The 13,377-nt window shown below is 37.7% G+C and overlaps 1 protein-coding gene across 34 annotated transcripts in view; it reads left to right on the plus strand.

Annotated features, from left to right (window-relative positions):
* Positions 1 to 13,377, plus strand: part of dlg2 (discs, large homolog 2 (Drosophila)) — a 212,174-nt gene that overhangs the window by 144,471 nt on the left and 54,326 nt on the right. For 24 of the 34 annotated variants that reach the window (XR_001634554.1, XM_016490317.1, XM_016490320.1 and 21 more), the window contains 6 exons: positions 4,090 to 4,140; positions 5,475 to 5,599; positions 9,205 to 9,374; positions 10,112 to 10,248; positions 11,212 to 11,356; positions 11,545 to 11,710. Coding sequence is in view for 33 of the 34 variants with exons in the window: in XM_016490317.1 (XP_016345803.1) it covers positions 4,090 to 4,140; positions 5,475 to 5,599; positions 9,205 to 9,374; positions 10,112 to 10,248; positions 11,212 to 11,356; positions 11,545 to 11,710 (794 nt within the window). In the remaining variant the exon portion in view is untranslated. The remainder of the gene's footprint in view (positions 1 to 4,089; positions 4,141 to 5,474; positions 5,600 to 9,204; positions 9,375 to 10,111; positions 10,249 to 11,211; positions 11,357 to 11,544; positions 11,711 to 13,377) is intronic. The other 10 variants (XM_016490319.1, XM_016490327.1, XM_016490343.1 and 7 more) reach the window with 1 other exon arrangement.

Raw genomic sequence — 13,377 nt, forward strand, 5'->3', positions numbered from 1 at the left:
GCGTAACATTTCTGTCACACGCTTGAGGTATTCGGCCAATCACAATGCACTGGATAGCTGGCCAATCACAGCACACCTCGCTTTTCAGAACGATGAGCTTTGTAAAAATCGGCGCGGTTCAGAAAGGCGGGTCATAGAGGAGAAACAATAATGTACAGTATGTGGAAAATAATGTGTTTTTTTAACCTTAAACTGCATAAACACATTTCATTACACCAAATAAACAAAAGAATGTTCTTTTTAGCAACGTCATATGACCCCTTTAAAGAAATTAATACTTTTTTTCAGCAAGAATAGATTAGATCAAAAGTGACAGTGAATACATTTAAATAAGTAAAAATTATTATATTTCAAATAAATGCTGCTCTTTTGAATCCTGAAAAAATGCACCACTATTTCCACAAAGATATTAAGCAGCACAACTGTTTTCAACATTAATAATAAGTAGAAATGTTTCTTGAGCATTAAAGAATGACAGGAATAAATTACATTCAAATATATTAAAATAGAAAACAGTTATTTTAAATGTTAATAATATTTCACAATATTACTGTGTTTTTGATTAAATAGAATTCAGCCTTGATGAGCACTTCTTACGTTTTCTTAAAAACATTTTAAAAATCTAATTGAAGTCATCTTTTATTTGATATCACAAAGTATTAATAGATTATCTCAAGTAAAAACAAATGCACTGTTTTACTGAGTATTTGCTTGTGCATTTTGTGTACTTTTTAGAGTATTGCATTGTTAGCTTAGCAACATGTTAACATTAAACTCAGTCTAAAAAAAAGATAATTTGTGTAGTTCCATGATGCTGCTTTAGAAAGTGGCTGCATGTGTAGACAATAGATGAAAAGACAATTCACAAATTTTGAAACGGAGTTAAAATACTGCAATTGGAATATGCACAAACAATGAATATTCAGTAGACACTACAGTTTAAATCTCAACCCACTGTTGCCTAGTTTTAGACCTGTTGAGAAATCTGGTTAAGTGCTGTTAATTATGAAGCCTCCACTGTGCTCCCTTTGTAACTGTAGTGGGAACAGAGCTCATCTAGAACGAGTGCTAAAGATAATCAAGGGGGACGACAAGATTAATAAAGCATTACTGAGTCAGTGTAGCTGTTAAATAACATCCGCCTAGCTTCAGCAAAATGACCCTTTCTGCCTACTTTTAACAGCACCTTTTTTCCATTAGCTGTCAGGAATAACAGTGGTTAGTCCGTAGTGCTAATTAGTCCACGTGGGTGTGTTTTGAAGAAACCGAGTCTTATTATGTCGCGGCCCGAGGGATATTTCGTGTTTAATCACTGCGATGGGTGTAAAAATATGCCATCCCATCAGCCAAAACTCTATAAAGGGAAAGCTTCTGCTTAACAGTGCCCAGTTCCTGCATTGTAGTCAAACAGTCGTCATGGAAACATGACCCGCTCTGCATCGTTTGCACAAGCTGTGTGGATGAACGCGCTCAAGCACATGGTACATTCGCAAGTTTGTTTGGTGCCACATTTGCAGTGACTCACCAGTTTAATGTGAGCTTTTACACCCCGGATGCTGCATGGTGAACTCCCCTCCCACCGTCCCCTCTGCAGCTGCACTCTCCCCCGGTCCCCAGTGTCTCACATTTGCAACACCGTGCGGCTCAGAATGCTAATGCCACTCAAAGCCCAGTAATTGGCTCATTTTTTCAGGGGGAAGATGGAAAGGCCATGTTTTTCCTAACCTGAAGAAAAGTTCTCCATACTTAATGACCAAATGAAGTGCGTATGTTTATCAGTGTCTTAAGTCGGTTGATAAGGAGTGTTGTTCTGTTCTGATGAGCGCTGCTGTTGTTAATGAGCTCATTTACTCCGTCTTATTGGTTTCTCATGCTCATCCATCAATTATCAGATCCATCAATTATCTCCCTGATTGTGTTTGTAGCCCTATTCAGGGTGTGCATATTCAAATGAAGAGCGCTCGCACAAGGGTTGATGAAACTGCAGAGAGTAGTTAGCGTCAAACAGAAGCACTTGTGTGCACTGTGAATAAATAACATTTTGATACTGACAATAAAAAATGGACACATCAGATGTTGTATTTGACCAAACTGTTTCATTATATTTATTGTGAAACTATTCGAGCAGTTGCAGAGCATGATGTAGGCATTCATCTTGGCTGGTAGTGTTCTTTGGGGATCCCTGTGCTAATATAGTCTGCATCCACTGACACTGAGTTTCTATATTACATGGTTTCTTAAAGTAAAGTCATTGGGAGTTTGAACTTGATATTGACCCTTATCACTGTATAGTGATGTTCACACCACTGTATCAGTAAACAGTCATATGAAATCGTTAATCATGTATGAAGAGAACCACAAATTTTAGCATTTAGCATTTGGGTTAATTTGTGCCCAATCCAGGATTCCAGATGCCCCTTCATCCTGGTGTTGACCCTGGACCAACTAAATATGTTACCGAATCTTCCTGCATGACTGATGAGTGTCAGCCAGAATTCAACAAATGAATTCATTTGAGAAATGTTTTGGAGCTGTTCGGCTCTGCGCTCTTGACATCTGTTTGGTCCTCATGTTTAAGAGCAGGTGTAGTCTAGAGGCTTCCAACTTATGCTGTAAATGAAAGGTCATGTCGCTCTGAGGAGAGCAGTGAGACAGTATTCAGCTATATCTCTCTCTCTTTCTCTCTGTTGAACAGCTGAGGTGGCTGAGGCATAAATGAGCTAGTTCACTGGGTTTCAATTAGCCATGAATGACTGTTTCTCTTTCTCCGGCTCTCTGAAATACTGCCTTCAGTATTAAAAAAGTCAAAATGTGAAACATGCACACTCACTGTAAATGCCAAGTCTGCCTTATTATCGACAAGGCACTTCAACATAAAATGTCCTTGTTCACAACACGCTCTGTGGATAGCACCTGTGAAATGATGCTGGTTATAGAAAATAAAATTGTTTTTAATAGTTAAAAAAATAAATTGTTTAATAGGTGTAAAACATTGTAAAAACATACACAAATTGTGTTTCAATAGAGTGCACTTAATGCAAAAAATACATAAAAACAAGCTACGCATTTCTGCTAGTTATTTTAAATTGTAGTAAAATTTCACAATATTACTGGTTTACTGTATTTTTGGTCAAATAAATGCTGCCTTGTGAGAATATAAGAAGATACTCTTTTAAAAACATTTAAAAAATCTTACAGACTTTTGAACTATATATAAAAATAGATAATAATATATAATATGTAACTATAATATAATAATAATTATTGATATTATAGTTAACAATTTATTTTATTTTTTTTATTTTTTTTTGATGAATCAGTTAGACCAGGGACATTTTAGTAATTTTGTCTTATAGTTTCAGTGTACATTGTAGACAGGTCCTTGTAGTTCTTCTAAAACAGTTGACTGTGGAGCATGTTTGTATGCTCAAAATATGAACGTGAGAGCAGCCATACTGCTTGAAAAGCTCTTTAGCATGTATTAGAGCGCCTTACAGAAACTACATGTGCTTCACTTATTAAAGAATAATTAAGATGAATGTCTCCAATCAAGCACGAAGATGACTCTCATTTGAAACTGAACTTGAAATTGTATTAGTTGTCTTTCATTGCCATTTCTAACTGTACGTTCAGTATAAATTCATCTCCAAAGGCCTGCTTAAGCCAACATGTCTGCCCCAGAGGCCTGGTCCCATTGTACAAGCAGGTAAATGATTATGGATTATAGTGTCCGAACTCACATTTAGACAATTACAGCTCATGCGGTGAACTGAATAGATACGAGTCTCAACGTCTGCTCAAGATGTATGAGAGCCCCGTTCCTGATTCAAGGAGAATGAGTTGAATGCTGATGTTTTTAAGAGGTTATTTGACATATCATTAATCTCAGAGGTTTCAATTTAGTCCTTTAGCTCTCACAAAATGTTTTGAACTGTTATGAACCTCTTTCCACATCATTTAGCTGCTGCCGGTTTAGGATGTCATTGTGGCATCACAGTTAGATATTTCGTGTGACGGTTAAATGATTAATACCCTCTTTGAATTGCTTCTCCGAACATATCTAATGGGATTTTTTTCCCCCTCCAATAGGTAAATGGGACAGAAATTGAATATGAATTTGAAGAGATTACATTAGAGCGGGTAAGTGTCTGTCTTTCTCTCTCACAGTACACATCCATAGATACGTAGACTCAAGAGTTGAGTTGAGAACGTCATATTTTATGCTTGTGTGGATTCTTCTGCCTGATAATCCAGTCATTCACAGCTTGCCTTGTGAGCATGATCTTGAAACATAACCATCAAACATGAACAGTTACAGAATGAGCTTAGCTTGTGATTAGTAATGTCACAAAAGTCACTATGTGGAAAAGCTCTCAAAAAAGGGAAATTGCCTGACCATAATATTAACAGTCTTCTGTCAATGCAATACTTAATCTAAAATGTTTTCTTCGAATTACTATTAGAAACTATTACTGAAGCTTTAATTTTGGACAGATTTCACAGAAGCAAAGGTCAACTAGACCAGAGGGAGCGCAGATTTGTCCGACCCTGGAGCCAGGAGGCTGAGAGTGTATATTCAGGGGCTCCTGCAGACTCAACTGAGATTACAAGCTAGAAAATTGGATACAAGCCGAAGCGATAACTCTGCTGCTAGGGGCTGATATGTTATTGTCACCCATTTCTCTCTCTCTTTCTTTCACTTTAAAACCATCTCTCCACCCTGATGCTAAAGTTTTGGTATTGCATTTTCATAACTTTGCTGTTCATCCGACCCTGGAGCCAGGAGGCTGAGAGTGTATATTCAGGGGCTCCTGCAGATTCAACTGAGATTACAAGCTAGAAAATTGGATACAAGCCGAAGCGATAACTCTGCTGCTAGGGGCTGATATGTTATTGTCACCCATTTCTCTCTCTCTTTCTTTCACTTTAAAACCATCTCTCCACCCTGATGCTAAAGTTTTGGTATTGCATTTTCATAACTTTGCTGTTCTATAAAGCAGATACAACCTTTGCTAATCAGCAAAGATGAATTCTCCTTATGATCCACTTTGTTTAAAGCTTAAAATCCTGTGTATTATACCAAGGCAGCACCCTGGAGAGTCCCATCATAAACAATTCACTTTAAAATATTAGCCTGCTAGTCTATTTACATCTCAGAGATGTTAAATGTGGCTGTAGCCCACAGTTGTGACAGGTTTTGATTTGTGAGTTTGTGCTGCTCAGAGGCGCGTGGCGTGCCAAACTGTAAACACTGATGAGTCATGGGTAGCAAAGTGCACCTCCTACAAAAATAATGTTCTCTCGCTTCTCTCTTTTCGTTCATTCTATTGTGGTTCTGTTATTCAGGCTCTTTTCACTGAGGCAAAGGTCTAATAAAGGGCCAGTCCATCTTTCATATATTCCTCTGTATGTGTATGTGTGTGTGTGTGTGTGTGTGTGTGTGTGTGTGTGTGTGTGTGTGTGTGTCTCCTCAGGGTAACTCAGGGTTGGGGTTTAGTATAGCAGGTGGAACAGATAACCCTCACATCGGCGATGATCCTGGGATCTTCATCACAAAGATCATCCCTGGAGGAGCGGCGGCTGAAGATGGCAGACTCAGGTGGGCTGGTGTTTCGTAGCACACATTTGTTTGTTGTGTTACATGCAAGTTTTGTATGTCAGTGCTAAAAATATAATGCACACTTAAAAGTAAAGGTTCTTTATTGGCATCTATGGTTCCTTGAAGAACCTTTGACATCCATAAAACCATTCAAAACATTTATTTAAAAAGTTATTTTTAGTGGAAAAAGGTTCTTTAGACCATTCAAATGTTCTTCACACTAATAAAAAAAAGTGTTTCTTTTAAGAACTGTTCACTGAAAGGTTCTTTGGGGAACCCAAAATGGTTCTACTATGGCATTGCTGCAGAAAAAAAAAACTTTTGGAACCTTTATTTCTGAGTGTATGTAATGCACTTATTTTATGTCCATTATTGAAGTGATGAGTTTATTTTAAATATTTTGATGAATTGATGGATTGTCAGAGGAAATAATACTGTTACTAAGATTTAGATAAATTCAGTAGATCACTAGGTAATTTTCTTTTTTTCTAAACATAATGACCTCGCTTATTGCTCTGGCTTTGTAGAGCAATGTCTTTCTCTCCTCCTCCCTCACTCTGATTCCTTCCCCCCCCTTTGCCTCTCGCTGCTGTAAATGATTGAAACATGGTTGTTTATCACAGTCCTAATGTCTCTCTGGAGAGCTGAAGTACCTGAAGTTTTCTGCTGACTGCCACACACTCTGACCGCGAGGCACTTTAAAAAAATGTACCATCTGCGAGGTCTGAGGTGACGTATGTGGGTATAACGAATAGACCTGACCAAATCACTTTCAGATCATGTCAGTCTTCCACAGAGTGAAAACAAACAAGTATGCATTATCCATTTTATGTAAATATTCAAGATTCAAAGATTATTTTCTTGATTTTGTGAGAATTTATTTTTAAAGAAATATTTTTGTGACACCTTACAGCCAAGCAATGAAATTAAAGGGATAGTTCACCCTAAAAATTTGGATTGTATCGTTTACTCACCCTCATGTTGTTCCATACCTGTATGATTTTCTTTCTTTTGTGGAACTTACAAGATATGTGACCCTGGAACACAAAACCAGTCTTAAGTCGCTGGGGTATATTTGTAGCAATAGCCAACATGTAGCAATAGTCATGGGTCAAAATTATAGATTTTTCTTTATGCCAAAAATCATTAGGATATTAAGTAAAGATCATGTTCCATGAAGATATTTTGTAAATTTCCTACTGTAAATATATTAAAACTTAATTTTTGATTAGTAATATGCATTGCTAAGAACTTCATTTGGACAACTATAAAGGCGATTTTCTCAATATTTAGATTTTTTTTGCACCCTCAGATTCCAGATTTTCAAATAGTTGTATCTCGGCCAAATCCTATCCTAACAAACCATACATCAATGGAAAGCTTATTTATTCAGCTTTCAGATGATGTATAAACCCTTTTACCCTTTATGACTGGTTTTGTGGTCCAGGGTCACATATTTGTATATTTTGACAGTTGTCAAAATATACTTTGTTTTTTGTTTTTGTTTTGTTTTTTGGCTAAGTTTGCAATCAAAAGTTTTGATGAATATTAATTTAAATATTTTTAATTCCACGAACACTAAATTATCTGACACGGTCCACATACGTTTTTCCTCTGGCTATTTCTGAAGAGGTTGAAGGTTTAATTGATATTGGTGAGCTGTAGAGTTTCTGTTCCTGGCTGGATGTGTTTGAAATTCATGTCAGGGCCGTTCAGGAGTTGATTGAGAGGGTTGTTTTATTAGAGGGAAGCATAATTAGATTGTGCTGGAGAGATAGCATATCTTCCTGTGTTTTGTATGCATGTGTGTGCGGCACTCCGAACAGCAGCTGCGTGTGACAGCCCAGTCTGAGCCTTTTGCCCTGCTCTTCTCCATGACTTGGCTGTTTTCTTTTATCCTCTCGTTCTCAATCAGATCTGTCAGGGCTCGGAGCATCACCAATCCTCCTCTTGCTTGTTTTCTCTGGGCAAGTTGCGCCACTTTAACGTTCAGTATTCTGCCTTATGCCCGCAAGCGTCTTTCTCTCTCTTTCTCTTTCCATCCCCCTTCCCGTCCACCCCATATTCTGCATTCTCTCTTTTAAAAGAATACGACACTTTGAACATTCGCCAATAAGCTGTGATAGATTTATTGTGAGTTGGAGGTGAACAGCATTTAGAGAAGCAATTACATTGTGTATGGTTTTTTTTTCTGCTCTACCCTTGTTTGACTTTGGTAGTGTTGGAATAAATCATGCAGGCTTTAAAGATTGGAGGCGCAAACGAACAGGAAGTTGTATCAGAGATTCTATATTGGATATAGTACATTTATGATCAGACTTTAATGACCTAAATCGGGACCAGTGACAGGAATAAGCCATTTCTGTGCATAGTTAGAGGAGAGGGATGCATGGGAAAACGGCAGGATGCTTATGTTCAGCAAAAACAAAGAAACGTAATTTAATATATATATAAATGTATTACAATTAAAACTTAAATAATTTATTATATAGTTTTATATTAAAAATAATATAATAATTAACTAAAAATAAATAAATCATATTTGATAATATGTGTTTGTATGTTATTTAAGTATTTATATACTGTTATAGTTTTTATTAATATTTTGAATTGGCTTTTTATATATGTTATATTCGGTTTTAATTTTAATTTGTTTAAGTTCTAGTATTTTTGTTATGTGCTTTTGTTATTTGTATTAGTTTCTGTTGTTTTTATTTTTTCAATATTTCTGTATAGCATTAATTTATTTTTTATGTTGGTTTTAGTGTTTGTAATTTTAATACTTCAACTTCAACTTTTTATTTTAGCTTTATTTCAGTTACCTAAAATGTTTTTAAAGGGGTCATATGATGCGATTTCAAGTTTTCCTTTCTCTTTGGAGTGTTACAAGCTCTTGGTGCATAAAGAAGATCTGTAAAGACTAAAGTCTCAAATCCAAAGAGATATTCTTTATAAAAGTTAAGAGTCAACCACACCTACCTAAAACGGCTCATTCTAACACGCCCCCACATGTCTACCTCACTATGTGGAAATATTAGCATAATGCCGCCCAAATGTGCACGCAAAGAAAGAAGGCGTGGTTTCAGGAACAGCAGTAGTGTTGATGTAGCCATGATACACAAAATAATGATCTTTAAAATAGCATCATGTGACCCCTTTAATAGTTTTAGTTTTAGTTAAAAATAGCAATACACTAACAACACTCTATAAACATTTATAAAATATTAAAATGTTCAAAATTGTCAAATTAATGTAAAGATCATTTTTAATATGTATCATATTTAATTCATTATTAGTAAACATAATCATCATGGTTGCCATAGGCATCATGTTAAACTGACTAAATTGAGTTGTTGAACACTATTCAGCTTTATGGTGAGTCCGTTGTGTATATATTGCATATATACATGTGTGCGTGTGTGTGCTCATGGTTTGGTTGAGTGTGTGTGCTTGTTTGCTGGGTCTCAGCTGCTCTATGTGAGCATGCCCCAGGAGGCGGCTGTCCTTGGACCACAGGCTGCTGTGATCTGGAACTCTCTGCAGGAGGCTCACCACGCACTGAGGACTCCTGAAAACTCACTCCTCGCTCTTATTTCTCTCCGCAGAGTGAATGACTGTATTTTGCGTGTGAACGACGCAGATGTCTCCGAGGTGTCTCACAGTAAGGCAGTGGAGGCTCTGAAAGCGGCCGGATCGATTGTGAGGCTCTATGTGCGCAGGAGGAGACCAATGCTGGAAACCGTCACCGAAATCAAACTCATAAAAGGACCAAAAGGTTTCAGATTTACAATTACCGTAAAACCCATCTGTTACCTGAGCTGTTTGTCACCATTTGCATTAGGGAGGTGTCACGGTTGTTGACTTCTCTGCAAAAAATCATTTTTACTTTAGTTTTGTTTGTTCATAGTTTTGCACATTCCTAGTTTGCATCCAATATTTATTTTTTTTCTGTTTTCTGCTGTTATAAAAGAAAATAGGCTATTACTCATGTACACATTCATGGTGTGGAGATAAATGTAAAACAAATCAAGATTTGAAACTCCACTGAGCCTGAGAGTTATCACGTCCTCTTTTTCTGGTTGTTGTTTGGGTGGAGCAATAAACAGAACTATATCCTGAGAAAGACACAGCTTTGATGCATTATTTAGAGCACATAGAGGAAGATGCATCACACATACACACACAGCACAGCAGCAAATTTGGAGGAAGAGCTTCGGGCACCGTAGATTCCTCAAATCCAAAACACTCTAAAGTACAACACTTGTTTTCACCTTTAGGAAACTGAGAAACTAGATTATGCTTGAGGAAAGTGTATACAGTTCTATCTGCTCTGAGAGAGTTTTGAGTACTGTGTATTACTAGTAGTCAGTTAATATGAATTTATGAAAGATTCAGCATTGCTTCTGTGTGAAAGAATGACATAGGTTTGATTAATTAGAGGTAGTCTGATGTCACTGCATCTACTGGGACACAGCTAACACTTTTAATTTGTCATTTCTCAAAATCCGATAGGGCTCGGCTTCAGTATTGCAGGTGGTGTGGGAAACCAGCACATCCCGAGTGATAACAGCATTTATGTCACTAAAATCATTGATGGGGGAGCTGCACAGAAGGATGGACGGTTACAAGTTGGAGACAGACTGCTCATGGTACGGCTCATTGTCCTCTGATTTTATTTTATTTTATTCAATTTGTCTTTTCAGTTGGTTTAGTTTTCTCTTTTTAATTTAATTTAGATTTAGTTTCAGTATTTTAATTTACTTAAGTCCAGAGCCGATCCTCCCTATACGCAAAATACGTAAGCTGCGTAGGGCCCCCGAAACACCAGGGGGCCCCCTTGCTCTCAAAGATGATTTAATTTTAGTTTCATTTTTGAATTTGGCCAGCGGTCACGAAAACATGAAGGATAATTTCTTTTAATGCGGTGCACTGTCGCCCTTTCTACGTAAAAAATCAGTCAAATCATGTAATGTGAATGTCGTACAGTCTTGCTCGAGACTAAAAAAATGAGTTGAAAGCATACCGAGCCGCAGAAGAGACATTGTTTGTCAAGCGCTTTCCGATTCGAGAGGGAGTGAATCACGGACAAATGCATTTTATTAATTCGTTCATAACCACTCATACCCCACTCCACCGACACAGTTTTGTGTAGGGCCCTCAGGTTATGTAGTTTTTGTTAATGACATTTTTCTGTTTATTTCCCCCAAAAATGTATTTAAGCAGCTCGAATTGGCTCAACCAGAGGTGTGAGTTTGGGGCAACTTTTGAATGTTTCATACAAAACAAAAAACAAAACAAAAATTCCACTGTCCAATCGCATAGAAACAACCCTCAGAGGTCTTTGGGAAATGAGCTGTATTCATAGTTGGCTGATTACATTCCTGAGGTTTCGCTGCAGTGTCAGTGTCAAACTCCATTGCTTTTAATCCAGTGGGGTTGCTAAACTCTTTAAGACTGAGTTTGATTTAATTAGCAAGATCAGTGCTGTGTGTAATCCACTGGGCAGGACACATTTGGCAGCTCTGATTCGCCACTGACCACTAGAGCGTAACTGTTTACGTAACTCTGGATTGCCCGCTTAACACATCTTGCGTGTTTTCTCTTTCACCCAGGTGAATAACTACACTCTAGAAGAGGTGACCCATGAAGAAGCAGTGGCCATATTGAAGAACACGTCAGATGTGGTATACCTTAAGGTTGGGAAACCCACTAGTGTCTATCTCTCAGACCCCTATGGGCCACCTGATATCACACACTGTGAGTGATTCTTATCACATTCACCCTTCATTATGTAATACATATGCTTTCTTAAACCAGAATAATGCTAGAGAAAAATGAATAATGCTTAGAAATTTAATAGTAAAATGGAAATGTTTACTTTTTTAAAGTCAGCATTATGATTAGCCAGTGTGTGTAACATAAACTCTGTCTCTGTCTCTCTACAGCATTCTCACCTGCTATGGAAAATCATATCTCTTCTCCCGGTAATAACGGCACTCTGGAATATAGATCCAGTCTTCCGCCCATCTCCCCTGGCCGATATTCCCCCCTGCCCAAGCACTTGCTGGGGGAAGAGGACATTAACAGGTTGGATGGTTTTTCCTTCCTACGGTAATTACCTCCCTTTCTACCAGACGCCACTGCCCGCAGGTAGACTGTGTAGCCCCCTTCCCCCATGTGTCCCATGGAAATCCAAAAGACAATCAAGCAGCGTCATCATACCTAGTGATGGGATTGTTTTGGGATTTACTGTCCCATCCTTTACTCCCTCTTGTCCCGTTAGTTCCGTACTGTTTTTATGTTCCTGGATTTTTAGTGGTCCTTGAATTTGTAGAACAACATAGGCTCAACATAGGCTCTACCTATTTTTTCCTTTTCACACAAATTATGATTACAGTGGCAGATTATCAATTAATAATTATTTACAGTTTTCGCATGGTTTTTTGCACAGTACTTTTTTTCATGATTATCATAATGCGTGATTTGTAAACAAATACATTTTACTATTTGCATCACATAACCAGCTCTTGTTTGTACTGCTTTTCTGACATGGTAAACTTGCTCAGTAGCTCACCTGGTGCAGCATTGCACTTGCGGAGCACACAGGTCTGAGTACTGCGAAATACATCACTCGATAAATAAGCTCAAAGACGCAAAGAAGCAATTAAATTGGTGTGGTTGCTTCAAAGTAATGCATATTTATTTTAACTTTTCTTAGTTAACTCTATCTGTTATGTTTTGGGTAGGGTTTATCCTAGATAGTTCATTATTTTTAAATGCAATAAAGCATTAACATTTTACTGCCAGTCACCGGACATTTAATTTCCAAACTGCAATGATACCGATGTAACCATTGGCATATTCACATTCATCTGTTTTGAATAAACCTGAACAAAGCAATGTAATATCATAGACACATTGGTACAGAATATCATAGAGATTTAAAGGTGGTCTTTTTTCAGTAAGAAACTACCTAGAACACCCTAGCAACCACACAGCATAAGCTGTTTATTACAGAAAAAGGACAGAAAGATCATACCGATTCAAACTCTTAAATCTGTAATGATATCAGTGTGTGTCGACAGCATGAGCTTGTTTTTGCATGCTGGCTTGCTTTTAAGGGTGTTTTGGGAGACATATGTTCAGGACTGCAGGGCTGGGGATGTGTTTGGTACACTGCAATGCAACCTGAACCTAAGAGTGATATGAATACTGAGCATCATCCCTGGAGTTTTCTGAAGCACAGAACTGAATCTGAGAACTTATCAAACTCCATGAGAACTGTGAATTTAGAATAGCAAAGAACGTCACAACTGACTTCAGTTTTGATTAACTCATCTCACACTCTTTCTGTCGGCTGGCTTCTTGATGTGTTAATGTACCCTGCAGTAGTTTTGGGCCTCTGAGGCTTTTGATAGCAATGTTATGAGAGTCTAGCAATGTTTGTTTAACAGTATTTGAGGCTGTTTCCTGTTGGACACATGTTGGATGTGTGTAGCCGAATTTGAATCCCAGAATTCCACTAGCCTTACTGGCTATGGAACATGTTTTTGTTCGTGCATGTGTCATTTTGGTTTAGGGGAACAGAGTGTGAAGATGCAGGGTGTGTAGGAGTTGGTTATGTTGCCGCAATCTCCATGCATTATTAGAGGAAAGTCATGCACACAAACATGTACCATAATATTATACACAAAATGTTTAAAACAGTTGCAAATACCTAACATCTTTCTGTGAGGATATGGGACCGCACATCCCCCCCCCCCACCTCACACCCCCAC

This window comes from Sinocyclocheilus anshuiensis, unplaced genomic scaffold (assembly GCF_001515605.1).
Source record: "Sinocyclocheilus anshuiensis isolate Anshui unplaced genomic scaffold, SAMN03320099.WGS_v1.1 scaffold186, whole genome shotgun sequence".
NCBI classification, from domain to species: domain Eukaryota; kingdom Metazoa; phylum Chordata; class Actinopteri; order Cypriniformes; family Cyprinidae; genus Sinocyclocheilus; species Sinocyclocheilus anshuiensis.